The 20911-nt window shown below is 55.3% G+C and overlaps 10 protein-coding genes and 1 non-coding gene across 11 annotated transcripts; 7 read left to right on the top strand and 4 right to left on the bottom strand.

Annotated features, from left to right (window-relative positions):
• Positions 1-75: 75 nt before the first annotated feature.
• M421DRAFT_103068 (glutaredoxin domain-containing protein) lies at positions 76-458 on the top strand (the record flags this gene model as incomplete). The annotated part of the gene is made up of 2 exons (XM_033586868.1): positions 76-226; positions 301-458. The coding sequence occupies 2 exons, from the start codon at positions 76-78 to the stop codon at positions 456-458; spliced, it is 309 nt and encodes a 102-aa protein (XP_033445773.1).
• A 308-nt stretch (positions 459-766) lies between these two features.
• M421DRAFT_69714 (protein phosphatase PP2A regulatory subunit A) lies at positions 767-2805 on the bottom strand (the record flags this gene model as incomplete). The annotated part of the gene is made up of 5 exons (XM_033596633.1): positions 767-1099; positions 1149-1486; positions 1534-2386; positions 2436-2587; positions 2643-2805. 5 exons carry the CDS (start codon positions 2803-2805, stop codon positions 767-769), a joined length of 1839 nt encoding a protein of 612 aa, XP_033445772.1.
• A 607-nt stretch (positions 2806-3412) lies between these two features.
• Positions 3413-5040, top strand: M421DRAFT_103066 (amino acid transporter; the record flags this gene model as incomplete). Its single annotated transcript, XM_033586867.1, has 3 exons — positions 3413-4240; positions 4292-4680; positions 4728-5040. The coding sequence occupies 3 exons, from the start codon at positions 3413-3415 to the stop codon at positions 5038-5040; spliced, it is 1530 nt and encodes a 509-aa protein (XP_033445771.1).
• Positions 5041-5647: 607 nt separating this feature from the next.
• Positions 5648-6416, top strand: M421DRAFT_69642 (uncharacterized protein; the record flags this gene model as incomplete). The annotated part of the gene is made up of 3 exons (XM_033596626.1): positions 5648-5871; positions 5920-6222; positions 6281-6416. The coding sequence occupies 3 exons, from the start codon at positions 5648-5650 to the stop codon at positions 6414-6416; spliced, it is 663 nt and encodes a 220-aa protein (XP_033445770.1).
• Positions 6417-7186: 770 nt separating this feature from the next.
• On the top strand, positions 7187-8727 carry M421DRAFT_423610 (polysaccharide lyase family 1 protein). The gene is made up of 4 exons (XM_033593522.1): positions 7187-7381; positions 7440-7574; positions 7624-7925; positions 7976-8727. Exons 1-4 carry the CDS (start codon positions 7276-7278, stop codon positions 8603-8605), a joined length of 1173 nt encoding a protein of 390 aa, XP_033445769.1. The 5' UTR covers positions 7187-7275; the 3' UTR covers positions 8606-8727.
• A 1198-nt stretch (positions 8728-9925) lies between these two features.
• Positions 9926-11622, bottom strand: M421DRAFT_69625 (heme peroxidase; the record flags this gene model as incomplete). Its single annotated transcript, XM_033596622.1, has 3 exons — positions 9926-10974; positions 11027-11425; positions 11475-11622. The coding sequence occupies 3 exons, from the start codon at positions 11620-11622 to the stop codon at positions 9926-9928; spliced, it is 1596 nt and encodes a 531-aa protein (XP_033445768.1).
• An 815-nt stretch (positions 11623-12437) lies between these two features.
• M421DRAFT_69652 (FKBP-like protein) lies at positions 12438-12937 on the bottom strand (the record flags this gene model as incomplete). Its single annotated transcript, XM_033596628.1, has 2 exons — positions 12438-12592; positions 12715-12937. 2 exons carry the CDS (start codon positions 12935-12937, stop codon positions 12438-12440), a joined length of 378 nt encoding a protein of 125 aa, XP_033445767.1.
• A 488-nt stretch (positions 12938-13425) lies between these two features.
• M421DRAFT_24740 (uncharacterized protein) lies at positions 13426-16591 on the bottom strand (the record flags this gene model as incomplete). The annotated part of the gene is made up of 2 exons (XM_033588572.1): positions 13426-16074; positions 16136-16591. Coding segments are annotated over 2 exons (3105 nt in total), but the record flags the coding sequence as incomplete, so codon positions are not given.
• Positions 16592-17611: 1020 nt separating this feature from the next.
• Positions 17612-18536, top strand: M421DRAFT_103060 (uncharacterized protein; the record flags this gene model as incomplete). The annotated part of the gene is made up of 2 exons (XM_033586866.1): positions 17612-17701; positions 17757-18536. The coding sequence occupies 2 exons, from the start codon at positions 17612-17614 to the stop codon at positions 18534-18536; spliced, it is 870 nt and encodes a 289-aa protein (XP_033445765.1).
• Positions 18537-18952: 416 nt separating this feature from the next.
• M421DRAFT_69538 (Aldo/keto reductase) lies at positions 18953-20121 on the top strand (the record flags this gene model as incomplete). The annotated part of the gene is made up of 3 exons (XM_033596616.1): positions 18953-19055; positions 19102-19277; positions 19327-20121. The coding sequence occupies 3 exons, from the start codon at positions 18953-18955 to the stop codon at positions 20119-20121; spliced, it is 1074 nt and encodes a 357-aa protein (XP_033445764.1).
• Positions 20122-20511: 390 nt separating this feature from the next.
• M421DRAFT_t105 lies at positions 20512-20627 on the top strand. Its single transcript has one exon. It is a non-coding gene; the product is annotated as a tRNA-Leu (tRNA).
• The last annotated feature ends 284 nt before the right edge of the window (positions 20628-20911 follow it).

Genomic DNA, 20911 nt, shown 5'->3' with positions numbered 1-20911 from the left:
CCTAGAACTTCCAACACCGCAACCATTTCCTACTTCATACGCCGCTTCTTCGGCCGCGCCCCCAGTCCCACCACCATGTCCGCCACAAAGACCAAGGTGCAATCCATCATCGACGAGAATCCAGTTGCCGTCTTCTCAAAGTCGTATTGCCCCTACTGCCGCCAGGCGAAGCAGCTTCTGAGCGACAAGGGCGCCAAGTTCTACGCCATCGAGCTGGACCAAGTTGGTACGTCTATGACTACGTAGAAGCCTGGCCTTAGAGGAGAGGATGCATGAAGAGCACCGGCTAACAATTATCAGATGACGGCTCAGCCATCCAGTCCGCTCTCGCCGAGCTGACCGGCCAGTCCACCGTGCCCAACATCTTCATTGCGCAGAAGCACATTGGCGGCAACTCGGACCTGCAAGCCAAGAAGGGCGAGCTGCCCAACCTTCTCAAGGACGCTGGAGCCGTCTGACTAGATGGCGCCAAGGGAAAGCTCTGAGCTATAAGCTAGCAAGCCAATCATACAAAACTCTGAATACACGAACATGTACGCCAGCATGCAAATGCATTGAACACGTGATACTTGGAAGAGATATATTTGATGGCCGACTACCACCGACAAGGGCTCTTCGATCCCTATTTGCTACAAATGCGTGCATCCCTCCACCCAAGTAAGTTAGCCTAGGCTTTGCGACGCTTTCTATCCATATCATTACCTGTACGTGAATGCTAGCCGTGACCTCGTTACAAGACCGAATCCACCTTCGGACACGGCACCGCCTAAGTCTGCATGGCGTCCGTGAAGCTCTGTGCTGCCGTTGTCGCGAAATACCTGACGTCGACATCATCATCCTGCTGCAGCTTCTCCAGATTCGGCAGTATGCTCTTTGTGATAACCTCTGTCGCCTTCTGACAGCCTTGACCGGGTGTACCCGCCTTCTCCAACGCAATCACGGTACCCTCCTCGGGCAGTTGCTTTAGTGTGTTGACCAATACACCGTATGACTTTGCAACGTTGAACCGGATGTTGGGGATATCATCGTTGACGAGCTTGTCCATCATGGGAATAATCGAGGCCTCGATGACGTCAAGGCTGAGAGCGGGTGCAAGGGTCTAAGACAATTAGCACGAATGCATGCAGTGTCGCACCGACGAGACTTACCGAGACGGCAAAGCAGGTGGTCATCCGGTACAGGTAGTTGGGATGCTGACCCATGGCCATAACCTTGGGGACAATCGCCTCGTTGGCCCACTCAACACCGAAAACTTCTGTGAGCTTCTTCAGGTTCTGAGTCGAGGCCTCACGGATGGAGAAAACGGTGTCACCGAGCCAGCTCATGCACAGGCTGCTGAGCTTCTCGTCAAAGAATTTGACGCCGAGCTGCGAGGCAAGGAGGGGAACGTATTCGATAATAGCGAGACGGACACGCCATTGCTTGTCTTCGGCAAGCTGGACGATGGCGGGAAGGAGGGACTGGGAGAGAAGCTCGATGCCAATGACTGTTCGGATTAGCGAGTAACTCTACCGTGGCGAAGCTGGTACATACCATTGTTGACAGACTCGAGCTTTGAAATGATGTTCAGACGAACGTCAGGGAACTCGTCCTTGAGCATCTGGAGGAACATGGGAAGGAGATGCGAAATGGTCTCATCCTTTCCAAGGATGGGTGCAAGACCGCTGATCTGTGTGCCGAGCGCAGCGCGAACATGCTGTGACTGATCAGAGACCAGCTCCTCGATGCTAGGCATGACCTCGTGAAGCAGTGTCTCGCGCTCGAGAAGCGCGCAGAAGCCGGGAATTTGCCCAGCGATCGCGCTGCGGACCTCCGCCTCTGTATCCTTGAGAAGCTTGACGAAAGCTGGTACAAGGTCGCGGTTGACAACCTCCTCATCAACAGCCTTTGCAATCTTCTCAAATCGATCCGCAACCATGTAGCGCACCCTCCAGCTCTTGTCCTCGAATAAGCTGCGCAGAGCAGTAAGCAGGACACCGTGACTCGACTGTTGCTCCTTGGGTACTGCCTCTGCGATCGCAATGAGAATGTCGACTGTCAGGAGCCTGACGCTGTCCTGGTCGTCCGCCGCAAGGTGCTGGAACAGGGGGATCATCTCTTCGACAACGATCGAGTGGGGCATGGCCTTGATGAATTTCGCGAGGTTGTTCGCCGCTTGCCTTCGGACCATGGGGGTATCATCGTGCACTAGCTGGCCGTAGTGCTGTCTGAGGGCTTCCTGAGAAGGAGGTGTCGCACGGGTGTAGGGTGTCTGGTAGAGACCAGTTGCAGAGATCTTCGAGGTGAACCAGTCTGCTTTCGAGAGGCGCATGACGAGAGGAATGAAGGCGTCCTCGACTTGCTGCTGTGAGAGCTCCTCGCAGATCTTGTTAAGCGATTCGACAGCCTGTCCTTGTTAGCAAAGGATTGATTCTCGGAGTCAAAGATTTGCACACCTTCTCGCGGACGAGAGGCTCCTCTATCGCGGCCAAATTCTCTAGGGGTGACAGAAGCACATGCGCGTGCTCTGCGCCACCAACATACTCGACAAACTTGCCCAATTCCTCGCTCAACGCAGTGAGTACCTCATCCTCATCCTCAACAGACTCTGAACTAGCTGTCAGCAGAGACACAATCTCCAAGATGTGTCAACGCAAGCTTACCATCGAGAAAGGGTATCAGCTCATCTCGTGTGCGCTCAGCGCCCAATGCGAGAGCTATGGTGTTCAGACGGTGAATTGCGTTCAGTCGCAGAATCACGTCATCATGCTTAAGCTCGTCAATGAGCACGGCGATCGGGTAGAGCTCGTCATTTTGCGCGTCCATGGTGGGCTGTGAGGGACGGGCTGCGGAGGGAGGTGTACGGGGCTAGGGGTCGACCAAAGCGCTTTTGGGAGAGGGGGCGCACGTGCGATAGTGAAGGAGACCCGGCGGTTGTTACGTCCTTGTAAGGCGTGAGCTTGTGATGGGCGGAGTGGGGGTCGCTCAGGCACGGAGTCGTGTTGACGTACCTGTGTTGGCAGGCAAGCGAAATGGGAATATTAGAGCAGGTGGGGCGACAGCACTTGCGGCAGGCGCAAGAGAGGACTGTGTGGATATGAGAGCTGTCTACCCCTCTTTCGATCTGTTTCGGCGTAGGGTGTAATTCGATGTTTGGGCGTGGGTTCTGGCGTGGTCTGGGTCGTTCTTTGGTGTTGAAGACCGTGAAGCATCCCACTTCGACGCCAAGAGGCGGCGCATGGGGAAGTGGCAGCCCAGCCACAGACATGGAGGCATTTGAGCAGCAATGCGATATCGCACGCGTGCCTGAATCTAAACTTCCTTCGTCATATGCGCGCGTTGCTGCACTTCTCACACACTCTATTCTGAGCAGTAATTGCCTTGTGCACCAGTATCTCTTTGTTTGCAGCTTCTCTGCTCTCTCAGCCGCAGCATGAGCGCCATCCGTCCCGAGGGGTCGAATGAGGACCACGCACCAAAGCCCACAGCAGAAGCCGAGCCACTTCTGGGGAGACGATCTTCAGCAACATCTCACAGTGCTCAACCGTCTACCAAGCAACTCACGACTCGACATGCGTTTGCGATTCTTGTCACTTTGCAGATCGGCAGTGGTATTTTCGCCAGCCCTGCCCAGGTCGACAGCAATGTACCCTCCCCTGGAGCCGCATTGCTTGTCTGGATTCTTGGAGGCTTGCTCTCATGGGCAGGTGCAGCCTCGTTTGCCGAGCTTGGTGCTGCCTTGCCGTTGAACGGGGGCATGCAAGAGTACTTGCGTTACGTTTTCGGTGACACATTCGCATTTCTCATGGCATGGGTCTACATCATGGCTGTCAAACCTTCGTCGATGGCCATTCAAAGCATTGTGATTGCAGAGTCAATTGGCTCTGTCAGCTCAAGTGAGCCACTTCCCGGCTGGTTACTGAAGCTCATTGCTGCCATAGCCTTTGTGTCCATGGTTCTGCTCAACTCCTTCAACACCAAATTCACACTGCGACTGAGCGAGTCTTTCACAGTGTTCAAGATCTCCACAGTAGGTTTGATTGTACTTGGTGGCTTCATCGCAGTCGTTGCGCATCTTGTCAATCCCCACTCGTCGCTTTCTGGCACATCAGATTGGTATTCGAAGAATTGGTTTGCAACACGACCAACAATCTCAGAGGGACAAATCATCGACTGGAACGCAATCAGTACCTGGGAACGATACGGCCATTACTGCGCAGCAATCTACGGAGGCTTATGGGCTTACGATGGTTGGGATAATGTGAGTAATCCTCGCCCGAGGCTTCGAGACACTTCTGATGGCTCCGTGTAGGCCAATGTCGTCGCCAGCGAGATCCGTGATCCTGGTCGCTCCTTACCCAAAGCCATCAAAGCAGCGATGGTAGTCGTCTTGAGCTCATTCGAGTTTGTCAATATCGCCTACTACATCCTTCTCTCGTGGGACAAGCTGAGCTCTAACAATGCCGTGGCTGTTTCTGCCGCGACCTCACTTTTGGGTCGACCTGCAGGCATGCTCGTCACCATACTTGTTGCTGTATCGTGTGCCGGCTCCGTGACAAGTAATGTCTTCTCTGTTGGTAGACTCACTGTGGCAGCCTCGCAGCGTCACTACCTGCCCGCTTTCTTCAGCAAGCGAGGTCTGCCCATGCTGAATGACTCAGCCGACGATGATTCCACTGTCTCCAGCTTCGATGCTCCTATGTACGTTTCTCGCTAACGCCGTAGAAAGCACGCTAATCGGTTTTTAGTTACGCCAACATCCTCGCACTAGTGATCACTTTGATCTATATCTTGACGGGCAGTTTCAGAGCTCTTCTCACTTTTGTCGGAATGGCCGAATGGGTCTTTTACGTCAGCACTGTCATAGGTCTGTTGATTCTTCGTCGTCGAGAGCCGCAGCTCGAACGACCCTATCAACCTACAGTCATTCTGCCCGTGGTCTTTGTGATTGTTGGTACCTTGGTTATTTTGCGCAGTGCAATGTTTGCCCCAGTGCAGAGCGGAGTCCTTGCAGGCCTGCTAGTCATGGGGGCCGCAATCGGCATGTTGCGTTCGAGATGAGTAGGCTCGCAGGCTCGAATCAATACCAAGGTACTACGAAGAGGAATCACTGGCGGTGAAGAAGGTCGAAGACCTGGGTTCATGGCTCAGCAAAACTACTCAAGCACGTTACGTGTGAGGGTATTTGCGCAAGTAAACTTGCACCGCCAAGCGACGTCTCCACAACTGTCAACGCTGGTATTGCTCCGTCTACCGATCAGAACCTTCCCAATCTGACAATGCGACAGCGGTACAGCGATACAGAAAGTTGGACTGCTCAAAGTCAGCTCCACTCGTTCTCGACTTCCTTCTGATTGTAGCTAGCTCTGTCATCGATTGTTCGTTATTGGGATCATACCTGCATGGTCTTCACATGGCAGCGCCGCTTGTGCACCCTACTGTCAGTAAAGCGAAGGCATGCGACTGAACGATGCCGGCATACGGCCGTATGCCTTGCAGTGTACTTGACCGAATGCGCAGGAATGCGTCCTTTAGACGGCATTCAAGTATACTATTATCACAGTATCACAGTATCACTACCCGCACCTTACGGAACCATCAAAAAGCTGCCGCTTTGACTCTCTTCGTGAGCTTGTCAGATCACTGCTCGCGTGCAAATTTCAGAACCATGGGTCGCGTTGTCCAGATCACGACTGCTGTTGCCACATCGTTCGAGTTCGTCCTAGCAACTTGCCTCCTTGCCGTCTTCGCATCTGCATACCCTGATCGATACCGCACAGCACTGTGGCACGAAGGTGGAAACAAAAGCTTGAACTCGGATCCTAGCTACCGTACATACTTATGGGCAAACTACAAGGACGTACCACCGATGCCGATAGTCTGGGATGAAAGGTACGTCTTGCCCAAGCCATGTCAAACCTCTGCTAAGCACGGGTATAGGTCCACACAGTATAGTCTCTGCATTGCCATCATCACCATGGTCCTATGGTTCGTCCGACTCTGTATCCGAGGACGGACCCTAGATGTTTACGGCGCGGTCATGTGCAACATGCTGTACGACCTCATGTTGATCACACTATGGTCTTATAGTGCTGTCATTCAATCTTCCGGTGATTACTCCGATCCAAAGCATATCGCACTGCACCCCTGGTATCTCGAAAGTGGATGCGCAGAAGCCTGGCCAAACAACAGAGCTGGTTGCCGCGCTGCCAAAGCTTCTCTTGGCCTTGCGGTCTTCGCAGCGTAAGTGCACTGTCCATTCCATCAGCGCTTCTCAAGCTAAACTGTTGACACTTTCAAGTCTATGGTTCGGTGTTAGATGTACCACAACTTGCATGTACGGCGCCTATATGTACGGCAAAAGCTCCAAGGACGCAGACGTCGTCAATGTTGATATCGAGAAGCGCTGCATCTGGCTTCCATGTAAATGTACTTGAAACAACCCCAGCCTTGGCTTCCATCCGCCATGCACCTACGGCGAGTTCACCGCTTGACTAGTGCTGTTGGAATTGCGAGAAGCCCAGCGTTTGTGCCATCGGCCCTTTGGACTTCCATCGAAGCATTCGTTGGATTTGAACTGTCAATCAACTCACCACTCGTAGGGAGGGACCTGCACGCTTGATGCCTTTACCACACCTGCTCTTCTCGTCCGAAAATGAAGTGGTCAGCTCTGGGACCAACCTCACCCATGAGTACACAACGCACAGTTGAGTTGGCGCTCGCCTTCCAGGCCCTGTTCTTTTTCATGTCGACTCGGTTCCTCGTATCTGCGGCGATCCACAGACCTTTTAGGCTTGCTTTCGGACAAGCAAGGGACAGGCGAAAGCGAGGTGCCGCAACGAAAGTGCCGAGGCGCGGCTGTCAATTCCGGACCGCTACCGAACGGCTCTTACGACCGCAAAAAGTGGAGGTGTAGCTCGGAGATGTAGTCGCTTGAGTAACGCCCCTTGTTTTACAAATCTTGATCCGGTAACATTTTCGACCCACTGTTATTGCCGAACCACTAGTGGGAGGGTAGGGTAGATATTGAATTTCATGAATCTTATTGAAGTCCACGAACATGGTCGGCAGGCACTGTTTCGAAACACCCATGAGCAAGGCTGATGTTCCGTCCGTTTTGATTAAGGTCTATGCAGATTTAAATTGCCAACGGTGAGGGGCACGGCCTTGAGCTAGATTCACAATGTCTCTTCAAGCCTCTACAATTTAGACTACAAATATCCGAGGAGGTCCACGGTATTTTCTTTTATCCTACTCACCTCAGTCTTTCATTCATTATTATATTCTTCATTCATCATGAAGTTCTTCGCTGTCGCCGCACTTGCCAGCCTAGCGCACTTGGCAAGCGCAGTTGGCGTTGTTGGCACGGCTGAAGGCTTTGCGACGGGTGTTACTGGTGGTGGTATGATTGACATAAAGTCTACATTATCAGCTGTAATGATGCTGACGTTGAATGACAGGCAGCGCCAATCCTCAGTACCCTAAAGACATCACCGAGCTTGCTAGTTGGCTGACTGACTCGACCGCGCGTGTCATTGTCCTTGACAAAACCTTCGACTACACCACTTCCGAGGGAACGGTGACTGGCACTGCTTGTACAATTCACCCTACTACTATCATGTGGTTCTATACTAATTGAAGCAGGCGCAAACTGGGGAACTGGAGCCGCGTGCCAGCGTATCTTGCAGGACACTTGCGATGCCGGTAAGGTCAAGGAAACTGTCACCTACTACAAGGCTGCAAAGCAGCCCATCAAGGTTGGCTCCAATAAGACCATCCTGGGTATCGGATCCAAAGGTATCATTAAGGGCAAGGGCCTGTCGTTTGCTGGCAAGAACGTCATTGTCCAGAATATTCAGGTCAGCGACTTGAACCACAAGTACGTCTGGGGTGGCGATGCACTCTCCTTCGCTGGAGCTGATCTCATCTGGATCGACCACGTAACAGTAAGTGTTCGCATATCCCTCGCTGAACCAGATGACTGATAGTGTAACAGACTGCTCGTCCTGGCCGCCAGCACTACGTTTTCGGCTACACGCCTAGTACCCGTATCACCCTCTCCAGCAACTTCATCAACGGTCTCTCCGATTACTCCACCGGCTGCGACGGCTACCACTACTGGGTCTTCGAGATGGTCGGCACCGGCGACACAATCACCATGAAGAACAACTACATCACCAAGACTGCCGGTCGTGGCCCCGCTCTCAGCGGCAAGACTCTTCTCCACGCTGTCAACAATGTCTGGTACGACGTCAAGGGACACTTGCTCGAGGGTGGTGAAGCCACCGCCCGCGGAATCTTCGAGGGCAACGTCTTCAACAACGTCCAGAACGTTGTCGCAGACTACAAAGGCAAGCTTTTCGGCTCTCCTGACGCTACGACCAACAAGCAGTGCAGCTCTGCTCTTGGCCGTGACTGCCAGGTCAACCTCTTCCAGGGTACTACCACGACTGCCAGCAGCTTAACCGGCAAGAAGGATACCAGCTTTTTCAGCGAGTTCAGCGGCAAGAGTGTGGCGAGTGCTAAGGCTGCGACTGAGATTACGACCAGAATCCCCAATGGAGCTGGTACTGGCAAGCTTTCCGCACTTGCCTCAAGGTCTGCCTCTGCCAAGTTCAGGGACTAAACCTGTCGCTCTCGTATTCGGCAGATAATTCGTATTTTTCCAGGAGGATCCTGAGGCTTCAATTGTACATAATTTGACAGTAATTATTCGAAAAACGGCAGGGACCGTGACATATATTGCACATCCTTTCAGGGATTGACCGAGATTTATTCCAATGGGGCTCTGATCAAGCAACCCATCGTGACGGAAAGCCAGCACGGCCGGCTTACTTGTTGTAGGTTAGAGCCACCAGTATACCGTCACAGCCACACACTACATACTACCACCAGGTACGAGTCCTCTGGAACCTTGTGATGCACAGGAAATAAATCACAAAGTCGTTTCGAGACTGACCCAGGTCTTCTCAGCAGTTGATATGGCGAAATGTAAACACCGAACCCTCCAGCCTGCACCCTCACCACTCGCAGCATTGGCAGGCTATGCACAGCCAACTCTTGAAGAACTCATCGAAGCTACGGCCAGCGCAGAGAGCGCAGGGAGAACTATGTCCAGCACCAAAGATCCGATTTCACCTCTTCCTGCCCCGTTGGTGCTACTACCAAGCAAGTAGATGTGGCGTTATGGTTGTGCGTCTTGTGTGAGCTGAAGTAGCTATGGTACCTCCTAACTAACCATGCCCAAAGGCAGTTCAACGCCTTCGACCGTACAAAATTATACTTCTCACTCCCTCCCTGTCTGCCTCCACACCAGCTCTGCACCGACACGTTGACAAAATTCACGCACCGAGCCGCTCGCTGGGAGTGTTTAGCGAAACGTAAACATCCCGAATTTCAAACGGGTTGTACTCGCAGTGCACGGCGGAAAAGACTCGACAGCAAGTAAACACACGATGCTGAGATGGCGGACAGCCTCGTTCCAAAAACCACAGATGAGCCAACATCGACCTCGTCGACCGCAGAAGCGCCCCATTGCAAGCATCGCGGGTGACGGTATTGCGACGTTAGACGACAAGAATCGGAGCTGGACGATCTGATCTCAGCGACTGGCTTCGCTTCCATCACCGGCGCTCTCAACGCATCGGAACACGGTGAGCACGATCCTCCTTCCGCCGGCAGCGGCAGCGAAGAAAACGAGCGGACTATCCGGCCTGAATATGGAGGAGCGGGTTGAGAGTGCGGTGTCGATGAAATAGATCGGTCGGCCGGGGGAGAGTGCGGATGGGGTGTTATATTCGGCGGGTGGGTGGAGCAGTTTTGTGACGGGATCACATTGGCGAATACTGGTGGGTGGGTGTATGTCGACATGGTGAGGTGAGATGCAGGATGAGAAGAATTGACGTAAGCAAGGATTGAAAGTACAACGAAAGATGGATTATATCAATTAAAAAGCCTGGCAGTCCTTCGAACCCAGCACATTGGTGTCGAGATACTCGACGCTGCTATCGCCCGCCACGATATCAAACTGCGTACTGTAGGTCTCAGGCAGCTGCTGTCCCTTCATCGTGACCAACTTGTAATCACCAACCTCCTCGCCAACTGTGCCCTTCCACTCCTCGACCTCAATGCCCGGCACAAGCGTGCCTTGCTTGGGGAACTTCCTCGCCACCTTGGCAACAACCGAAGCGTTCACGCTCTTCCTCACGGCGGCAACAATCGTCGCGTCATTGTCAATACGGCAACTTTGTCTATCTTGGTAAAGGACTGTATCGTCGAGAGGGTATCCGTGGCCGGCGTTGTCGTACTGCGTAGTAGCGCCGGTGGATACGCGCGTCACAGTAGCAGTGAAGCTCTTGATGGAAGTCGAGACGGGCAAGGCGAGGGAAAACTCGTGCCATTTGAACAGCTCGCCGAAGATGCCGTTGCTCAGGCCGCTCTTGAAGCTCGCGGGGTCCGTGGCGATGGTGGTGTTCAGCGTGCTGTTGCCTGCCGGCGCGGTGCGGGGTGTGTATGTCAGCGTGACGCGCTCGTCTTCGGATCGGTCTGATGAGGTCAAGAGACGGATGCGGCCGGTGAGCGTGATGTGGGTGGCGTTTGTGAGGGTGAAGGAGATGATGTAGGGTTTCAGCGGGGTAGGCTCGAGGGGTTCAGTGAGCGTGACGGTCGAGGGGACGGTGTCAATCATGCGTTCGAAGATGTCGGCGCACATGGACTGGAAGGTCTTGGGGTCCGAGGCGAGCGCTTTCATGGTGACGTTGTTGTCGGCGGCGAAGATGCGCTTGTCGGAGTTCAGAGTGTCGTTGTGAGCGACGACGAGAGGATTCTGCGTGGTGCCGTCGAGGTACTCGGTTGCGACCTTGGGGTCAAATGTGGCCTCAGTCGAATCGAAATGAACCACGTTTGACTCTGTGTTGTTCTCGGTGATCTCAGGGAATGTCTTGCCGTGGACTCCTCCCATGGTGTGGCCGCAAGCTACCATTGCGATCATGTCCTCTGATGTCCCGTTAGCAAAGACCTTTGACTTGTTCATTGAAAGTGGTCGTACCGGTACTGAAACCCGCCTTAGCGAACATCTTCTTGTGGGTATCCAGATCCTGCTGCGGCTCCGGCACACCCAGAACACCACCTTCAGTAGCGTCGACTCTACCAACACGCAGCGGGATCTTAGGCCCACCGCAGTTACCTACAGCCAGGACCGTCGAAAGAGCGATAAGATCCGCAGCTGAAGTGCGAATGCTGTAGTAGTTGTTCGTGAAGCCAAAGGTACCGTTGAAAGCGTCACCGGCATTCTCAGCGCGGCCTGTTTCGAACTGGATAGAGGCATCTAGACCGCCAACTCCAGTGGCGTTGTCGAAGGTCGCCATGTCGTGGAAGGCTGTTCGGATCCACTCTGCTGCGGTCTGGCGTCCTGGGGCGCTGGGGTTGCGTGTGCATGGCGTGATACCTAGGAAGTGTAAATGGTCGGCCATGATAAGTTGGGATAGCAGACCTACCATCAATAAACCCCTCGCGGATGTAGCCTCCTTGCAAGACCAGGAGATCCTCCATTGCATCGTGCTTGCTTGGCCATACGTACTCAGCCGTTGCCGGCAGTACGTTAAGCAAGCCCACCTGGGCTACGGCGAGTGCGGAAACCTTCATTATATATTGAGCGAGTGACAAAAACGAATGTGTATAGTGAACAAGCGAAAGAGGAAGACTGATGAACCTTTGAAGCCGTCAAGGAGCCCCTAAGTATTTGCACTGTCCAAGCATAGCGCATTATAATTGCCCTCATGGCAGTGGATCTCAGGACCAAGATCACCGCCCGCTGAGCGTACCCTGCATCATCCACAGAGCTCGCTGTGGAGCCAATGGCAAGAACGAAATTGATGATGACACTTGCTGTTTCAGGAAGCCGGAAAGTCAGATCCTGGCCGCTGTACGACCGAGCCCATTGACGGTTACACGGACGACCTTCAAGGTTGGCAGGCATTGCTATCCTTTCTCGTATTGATATCGAAATCGTACACTAGACATCAGAGGCAGCATCGGCCGTGGTCCGTAAATAGATTCGCGAGGGTCCTACGGAGCCGTAGCGGTTGTGGCGGTGACAATGCCCTAGGCACAGCCTCGGCGAAAAGTCGTTTCGGCTCCACAGCATCTTGAATTGCATCTCGAATTGCATGCTCAAACGAAAATAGACAGCCCCGTGAGGATAGGCAGCCTCGTCTGTAGTGCCGGACTGGTGTTCTGTCACAAAGCCCCGCTGTAACATAGCCCTCTTCATCTTGGCTCGAGACGTCCTCCCAATCAAGCTGCTGCCATCTGTGCTCGTGGTATCGTCACTCGTATCCGTGGTATCATTTACTGCCTCAGCGTCGATCTCTTGCCGCTGTGCCGTCGCACGCCGTCTGCTGCTTCGGAAGCCCGCTGGAAGCCCGCCGGAAGCCCGCTAGAAGCGACAGTCCGCTCATTTACTTACGCCCCTCAACCATAATAATATGATACCCCTCGCTGGTCTTGACCTCTCCGATCTTCGGCGCCCCAGTCGTCGAGGGCTCGAGTTCGTATGCAACCTTCTCAAAGTCGAGCATCAGGCTTCCGCGCACTTTCCAGCCTAGAGAGCCGCCTGCGAGTGTCAGCGAGCAGAGCAGAGTAAACGAGGAGAGCATCGTGAAGCATCGTGAAGCATCGCGAAGCAAACATCACAGCTCCGTATCCGCCACGCTCCAGAACGAGACATAGACCCACCCTGACGAGCCTTATCCTCACTACACTCGCGCGCGACATCATCGAAGCGAGCCCCAGCCCTGATCTTCTCAAGCGCCTCTTCTTTCTTACTGTGTTTCTCGCACAGGATGTGGCGCACGTTGATGCTGGTTGCGGGCTTGAGTTTGCCCTTGCCCTTGTCCTTGTCGCCGGTGTCCTTGGAGGCGGCCGAGGACGAGGGTTTGCTTTTGTTCTTTGGCGCCATGGGAGGGGATGGGCGGGGAGTTGGCTCGGGGAGAAGAGGAGGGTGCAGTGTGATGGCGAGTATGTGGGATGGCGAGTATGTGGGATGTGTGTTGCGGTTGGGAGCTTCGCGCGGGGCGGTGGCTTGGGCGGTGGGGCCGAGGCTCGTTCGAGTCGGGGCAGGCGCGACGAGGACAGGAGCGCAGCTCGTTGAAGAGTGTATGATCATCAAGATGATATTGGACGCTATGTACAGGTATTGGTGGCCTTATCTGCCCGTCTTCCCCCGTTGGTAGGTACAATGAATCAGAAGACCGATGCAGGGACACCTCTCCTCCAGTCCATCCCAATCGTTTCCTGTCTTCGTGATGTCGACCTGCACCTTCTCATCCTTCCACTCCGGAGGCGGATCCGCTCGAAGCGGCGAGGTGGCGTGCTGCCTTGCTGGCGTCATGTGTTGAATGTCCATCTGACGACGATGAATCTTCACCCCTTGCTGTTGACGGTGACGCCGTTCAGCTTGTTCTGTGCCATGACCATGTCCATGAAGCTCTTCCTGGGCTTGTGCTTCTTCTCCATCTTATGTTCATCGAAGTCGACAATATGTAGACGCCTTCTCTTGCACTCGGACCTGACGTCTTCGAGCAGAGGCCGCAGAGAATCAACCTTTTCAATCTCGGAGCTAAGAAGCGCCTCCTCGACCCAGTACAGCCCTTCCATAGCTAGAAACTGGTTCTTTGCCTCCTTGATGCTTTCTTGTATCTTGACGTAGTCAAACTCTGGCGATCCTTCCATCGGGAAGCGGAAGTCTTGCGCCAGAAGAGCAACGTCGTACTGCCGTAAAATAGCCTCTCGCTGCTTGCGCGAAACGGTGATGCGAGTCCAGTCCGAGTACGGCCCGGAGAGATGAGCGAGATCGAGCTCAGGCAGACCAAGGATGCCAACAACCTGGAACGAGCAGACGTAGGTCTTGTCAGAGGTGGCGCTCGGATCGCGAAGGTCTTTGGCTGTAGCATATAGGAGCGGAAGGAATACTGGCGATACACCCAATTCCTCACCAGAGAAATGCAGAGGTCGGTCAGTGCCCAACTCACACGCTCGTCGTAGTGCTTTGGGAAGCTTTGCGATTCGTACTTGGCGGGCTGCAAGCTCCTCTTGTCGTTTGGCTTCGTCTTCGGCGAGCTTGCGGGCAGTTTCCTCTTCCTGCTTGCGTGCAGCCTCAGCTTCCTCAGCTTCGCGCTTGACCTTGGCATCCGCCTCTTCTTTCCTGCGTGCTTCCTCCTCCTCTGCTGCTTTACGAGCGGCCTCTTCTTCTTCAGCTTTACGGGCTTCGGCCTCTGCAGCTTTGCGCTTCGCTTCTGCTTCCAGACGCTGCTCTTCCGCACGGCGCTCGCGCAGAACCTCTGGAGTGGCAGTCCGTTCAGGAGGCGCAGGTGTGGACTTTGCGGAAGCACTGGGTGTCCTCTTGGCAACATGGCCGTCTGTGGATGCATCTGAAAAACGTCGCTTCTTGATCTTGTCTTCGATCGGCCGATACTTGATCTTGTTCTTGAGAGGCTTGCGTTCGTCCGTCGACTCGACCTCGGGCGTAGGTCTGGCGCTTGCAATCTTTTCAATCTTCTTGTGGACCTTGACCGGTGATAGTTTCTGATCGTTCTCCTCGTCGCTGTCGTTCGATTTTGCGCGTGCTGTGCGTTTCGTGGTTTCGTTATCATCGGAGCGTGCTTTAAGCGGCTTCTTAGCAGGCTTGCCCTCCTCGCCCTCGCTGTACGACCGTTTGGCTTTCCGCGTCGGAGCTCGTACTTCGTCCTCGCTCTCATCCGAAGAAGACTCGTCGCTCACGACGCGCTTCCGCCTCTTGACTTCGGTGCCAGACTTCAGCCGCCTGGCCTTCTGCGGTGCTGAGATCGAGTCCGACTTCTTCAGTTGAGTGCGCTTCGCGTCTGGCCGAGGCGAGTGCGAGCGTTCTCTTCTGGGAGAGGGCTTGCGCTTGAATCGTGCAGCCGCTGGATTTGGCGCTTCCTTCTTAGTCCTCCTCGGACTTCTGTGGGTCGAGCTGTAATATTCGCTGGCTTGTTTGAGCATATCTCTCTCTTCCTCCCACTTCGGGCCTCTGCGTTCTTCGGCAATCTCCCAATAGGCCTTGCCTTCCTTGTTACGCCTGGTGGGGTTGAAATTGTCCTGCTCGAGTAGCAAAGTGACAATCTTGACATGACCTCGCCCAATGGCAACAGTCATGGGCGTCTCAGGGTGCTTCGAAGGGTCCGGGTCTGCTTTGAGGCCACTGGCAAGCAAAATACTGAGTATGTCGTAGTGTCCGCCTCTTGCAGCTGCAACACCACAGGTAATGTTTGGCTTGATGTTGCTGTTGATGAGCTCTCCGACGGCAAGGATGTCGCCGTCTCCAGCCTTTTCGATTAGGGTCTCGACGTTATACTCGTTGTACAGGAGTCGCGAGGCGCTCTTGGCCTGTTTCTGCGACGATCTCTCGCGTTGCTCAGACGTGGAGGTGTCTGTCTGCCGTCTCATGGCTTCCTTGAGCTCCTTCTCAATCTCCTCGCAGTCTTCGTCTTCGCGGTCCAGGACATCGATGGCGCGTTGACCCTTTTTGTTTTGGTGGTGTGGATTGACGTGTCCTTTGGTAAGAAGAATCTTGACGACATCCAGATGTCCATTCTCCACGGCATCAATGAGCGGTGTGTCCCGATCGCCAGATTCGCAATCTGTGCGGCAACCCTTCTCAATGAGGAACTCGACCACTTCGGCCCATCCATTCAGGGCGGCCTTTTGCAAAGGCGTGATGCCTGCGAAATCGGCTTGGTCCAGCTCGCCAGTGGCTTCCTCGTAGGCCGCCCTGACGGCATCCAGGTCGCCCTTTTCGCTTTCTCTAGCCAGCCGCGTCGCACCGAACCTATCCGTCTTCCGGCCATGGAGCATGCTCCGCGCTGGAGAAGTCATCGCCCTGCCCGTGCCGCGCTTGACACGCGTGTGTGGGTTTGCGTCCGAGGCGCGTGGAGAAGAGGAACGCTCAGAGCTGGAGTCTGAGTAGCGTTCGATTGAAACAGCCAGGCCCGGTGCCTCCCTGCGTTTGCGTGCTGCAGCACCAGAAACAACGGATTGTGTCGACTGCGAGCGCTTGTGTTGGCGGCCAAAGGCTCCCTGATAGAGAAGTTAGCCACAAACCACATGCACATGAGCAAACGCATAGCTGGCAACCTACTGTCGCAGGTGAGTTGGGCTGTGTGCGGTCCTTCAGCCCCTCTGTCTTGGCCTTTTGGCGTGGAGGCTCCAGCTTGCCAAACTCGTCGCGTAGCTTGCGCTTTCGACTTTCGACCGTGGAGGCGCTACGCCCTCGCGTGGTGGTCTGTGTAGGAGACAGCATGGGATGGGCGGGCGAGCCAGGCGGGCTGGTGTCCTTGGTCTGTCTTGAGCCTGTGCTGGGAGACGTGGGCACCGGGCTCTTTGCGTCGTCAGAGGCATCTTTGGCGTGGCCGTTGGACTTGACGTCTTTGACATGGATGGACCGGCGGCGGCCGTTCTGCGGCGAATGCAAGTGCGTGCTTTCCTTGATGCAGTCGAGCCTGGCGGGTTCGTCTTCGTCGCGCTCCGTCTTGATCGCCTTGGTCTCGTTCGAATCGTCGTCTCGTGACAGCACGACCGTCTCGGCCTCGGACTCGTTCTCCTCGTGGTCGACATGCTGCGTGGCGGGCGCGCTCTCTTTGCTGGAGGGCGAGGCGGCGTCGCGTGCAGGCACAGCAGCGTCAGCAGCGTTGGCAGCGTGGTTGCGCGGGCTTCGAGGGGCGTCGAGGGATGCGTTCAGGTCGCCATTACTGGTCATCACGCATATATGGGACAGGACACGGGAGTTCCTGCCTCATGACGGTCGGCGGCGTGGTCGGCGGCGTGGGCGGCGGCGCGTTGTTGTGATGGGCGAGGCGTGTGGAAGGTGCTGGGAAGCGAGCAGGCGGCGAGCGCTGGACGGGCGATAGCTGCGGATAGTAGGCAAACGCTGTGGGCCACTCAGCGCGCCGCACCAGCGCTGGCCTGCGCACCGGTCCCAGCGGCCCAGGCCTATCCCTGCACGCAAGCGTGGCTCCGTCACTGCGGTTTCCATGTATTGCTCTTCTCGCAGCCAGAAGACGCGAAAAGGGCAATGGGGAGGTGGGCGAGAGAATTGTTCATGTATGTGCCGTCAGCGTGTGTCCTGCCCCTATCTGCTCTCCTTTGGCGACCCTCGGCGACCCTTCGACCAGCACCACAACCACCGTGGGCGAGGCAGCCACTTTGCCGCTAGCCCACGATCGGCGCGTCAATTAACCGCATCGGTGCAGCCTGCATCGCAGCCTGTGATCCTGTGCTGCGCTGCAACACGGGGCAGAGATGGGCATTATTGGTTGTTCCATGTTCCAGAAATCAGATTCGTCCCGCTCAGAGAGGCCCAGCCATGCCGTCAGAACCTCGCGGCGACGATGCAGCGGCGGCTGCGCCAGTCACTGCTGAGTGTGGCAGAGCACCCGTCGACAACATTCGGGCCTCGAGGAGTGGACATGGGCCCCCGCTAGCCTGAAACGCCGCCACCAAAGCAAGCAGCCCAGCCAGCCATGATTCAAGAATGCATCACTCTTTCATCACTCGACCTCCCCGCACGCCCTGGCCATCTACATAGTACCCTCACGAGTCGTGAGCATTTCCCACCATGGCCTTGTCAGTGCCTGGGAGTCAGTCCGACGCCCTCCTCCACCCCGCAGTCCTCTTGCGCGCCTTCTACCTAGCCGCCTCTCTTCTTGTACTGCGACGCCCGCCGGCCTGACTGCGCTACACTGACCTGCTCTGCTTACTAGATTGTTGTCATACACACTGTCCCTGCCCTGCGCTGCCGCTTTCTTGCCTACGGCTCTCGTGCGACCTCGCCGTCTGCTCAGGAACCCGCACCGCGTCAGCCTGCCGCCGTCACCCAGCTGCTGGATTACGCTGCAACTATCCAGGTGCCACACAACTACTTCACCCACTTCTATGTCCTCTCAGTCGCGTGCTCGCTGTTCTGGGCATGGCAGCTGCGCATATGGGACGCCTCGGCGCAGCTGCAGGTCGTGTGGGCGCTGATGCTTCTTCAAGGCGTGCGCCGCGTGCTCGAGTCCAGTGTCTTCACTTCGACGAGTAAGAGCAAAATGTGGTTCGCGCACTGGCTGCTTGGGCTCGTTTTCTATTTCACCATCAACATCGCCATCTGGATAGAGGGGGAGGACTCTGCTAGCGTCCTGGCAGATCGAGAGACCAAGATCTTGGTCCCTGCAATCCTCACTGCCCATGCACTCCAGCACTCCTACCACGCCTACTTGTACGAGCTGCGCGCCGAGAACAAGGGTTACCGACTTCCCACCCATCCAATCTTCTCGAATCTGCTGTGTCCGCACTACACCTGCGAGACCGCCATATACCTCCTGCTGTCTTTTCTGGCAGCTCCTAGTGGCCAGATTGTCAACTGGACGCTTTTTTGCGCTACCGTGTTTGTGGCCGTCAATCTTGGAGTGACTGCCATCGGCACAAAAGAATGGTACATGGAGAAGTTTGGCAAAGACAAGGTAGGTCCGAGGAAAAGAATGGTACCCGGAATCTGGTAGGCGCTGTACCATGGCCAACGTGGGATTTCGATTCGGATCTAGCATGCCCAACGAAGTTTGATAAATACAATATGACGTTCCTATTCCGGCTATTTCGAGTCCCGCCGAGATCGAACGGCCCTGATCCCCCGTGCAAGTGCTGCAGATGTCGGAGCTTGAGCTGCAAGCCACTGCTCACTCCCTCTAGGATGCCATACCCGAATCGGCTAATTGCCAAGCTCTCCCGTTGATGGTGGGGCATGGGCGGGACATCTTGCAGCGAAGGCTGAAGGGCGGGACTACAAATGCGTAAGACCATCCACTCTGACGTGCGCAGTCAAGCTTTGAGGGTCATAACGGACAGTCGAGAGCATTTCCCAAGCTCGCACACCCAAATTCCACATCGCAACTTCCCGTGCCTACGCACAGCCTGCAAGATGTCTACCAATGTCCCCAAGGACCTCCCAGAAATGGAGTACCGCTTCGTAGGCAGGAGCGGTCTCCAGATCTCCGCCATCTCGCTCGGCGGCTGGCTCACCTGTTCGTCATGCATTCTCTCCTTCCAATCGCAGACTGACAGTTCAAGACGGCGGCCACGTCGGCGACGAGAACACATTCGCCTGCCTCAAAGCCGCCTTCGACGCGGGCATCAACTTCTTTGACGCGGCCGAATCCTACTCGGGCGGCGAATCCGAGCGCGTCATGGGCCGCGCAATCAAGCACTTCGGCTGGAGCAGGAACGACATCGTCGTGTCTACGAAAGTACCAAATCTCCGCCTCGCCGTGAAGCCACAGTCGCTGACGAGGCCAGATCTACTGGGGTACACACAACTCGTCGCTCCCCAGCCCGCGCAACAAAATCAACAACCTCGGCCTCTCGCGTAAGCACCTGATCGAGGGCACCGAGGCCGCCCTCGAGCGACTGCAGCTGACCTACGTCGACATCATCTACGCGCACCGCCCGGACAGACACACGCCCATCGAGGAAACAGTCCGGGGCTTCAATTTCCTGATCAACACTGGCAAAGCACTGTACTGGGGCACGTCGGAGTGGCTTCCCTCGGAGATTGAGGAGGCGTGGGCCGTGGCTGACAGACTGGGGCTCATTGGTCCGGTGGTCGAGCAGCCCGGGTACAGTCTCCTTCGGCGGGAGAAGGTGGACGATGAATTCCGGAATGCAAAGCTGTTCGAGAGGAGAGGGTTGGGGTTGACCGTCTTCTCGCCACTGGCCGGCGGGCTGCTGACGGGCAAGTACATCGACGGCGTGCCAGAGGACTCGCGCCTGAACACCTCGACCGATCCGTACATCCAGGGCGTCATCAAGACGGTGGGCACGCCTGCGTGGACCGAGCAGCAGGGCAAGATCCGCGCGCTGATGCGTGTCGCAGAGTCGCTGGACACGGACGTCGCGACGTTGAGCATGGCGTGGGTCCTGAGCAACAAGCACGTCACGAGCGCCATCACGGGCGCGTCGAGGCCCGAGCAGATCTTCCAGACTGTCCAGGCGCTGCATGTATATCGCAAGTTGACCCCAGACGTGCTGGACGAGATTGAGCGCATTTTCAAGAACAAACCTGCGCAGCTGACGCCGAGGTTTGGTGTTTGAATCTGCTGCGTGTAGAAGAATGAAAACGATTGCATGCGACCAATGCGTCGACTTCAGACCGTGTTTTCAACGCTGCTGAGACGTGTACTTGGAGAGAGGGAGAGAGAGCACAATCATACTAACAGCACTGCGCGGACAAACTCTCTAGTGAAGTCGTCTACCTGTGTTCCAGTCTTGCTCGATTGAAAGAGACTCGGTTCTTCCGATCAATTCACTAGTGTCAACAAGCCTTCCATACCCGTGGCCGTTGGCTGGGTGCGGGGATTCTGCGGGCCCAGTGTCACCCCACTTTTCGGCCTTGCTCGCGCAATTATTAGTGCGCCCGCATTCTGTCTTGGATTCGTGAGAATATTAATCACTAAGTCAGTCACTCATTCATCAACAGCAACAGCAACTTTGGCCGAGTGGTTAAGGCGTGTGGCTCAAGAGATCTTCTCTTGCCTTCAATTGAAGGTTTAGCTTTCTCATAGACTTTGTCTGCGGGAGTTCGAATCTCCCAGGTTGCAATATCTTTTTTGCAATCCTCCATTACAGTGGCCCAATTTTCCCTGACTCACTGGCTTAGCTTTTTTGGGGCTGCTTTTGCAGGGATGTGCACGTCTGTCTGAGATGCTGTAGGCACAGTTGGGTCTTTTGTTGATGTTGTAAGCTTGTAAGGGTGCAGGTCGTAGACACGTGGTATCGTGAGGGACAGCAGGAACAACCGCCTCTATGCGCAAGGGACTTTGAACAACACGTCTGAGAGAACCATACTGCGATAGCTTGCTTCTACTTGTAGCGACTCTTGTTC

The sequence above is a fragment of the Didymella exigua genome (genome assembly GCF_010094145.1).
Source record: "Didymella exigua CBS 183.55 unplaced genomic scaffold M421scaffold_28, whole genome shotgun sequence".
Taxonomy (NCBI): Eukaryota; Fungi; Ascomycota; class Dothideomycetes; order Pleosporales; family Didymellaceae; genus Didymella; species Didymella exigua.
This window is presented reverse-complemented; position numbering and strand designations above follow the sequence as displayed.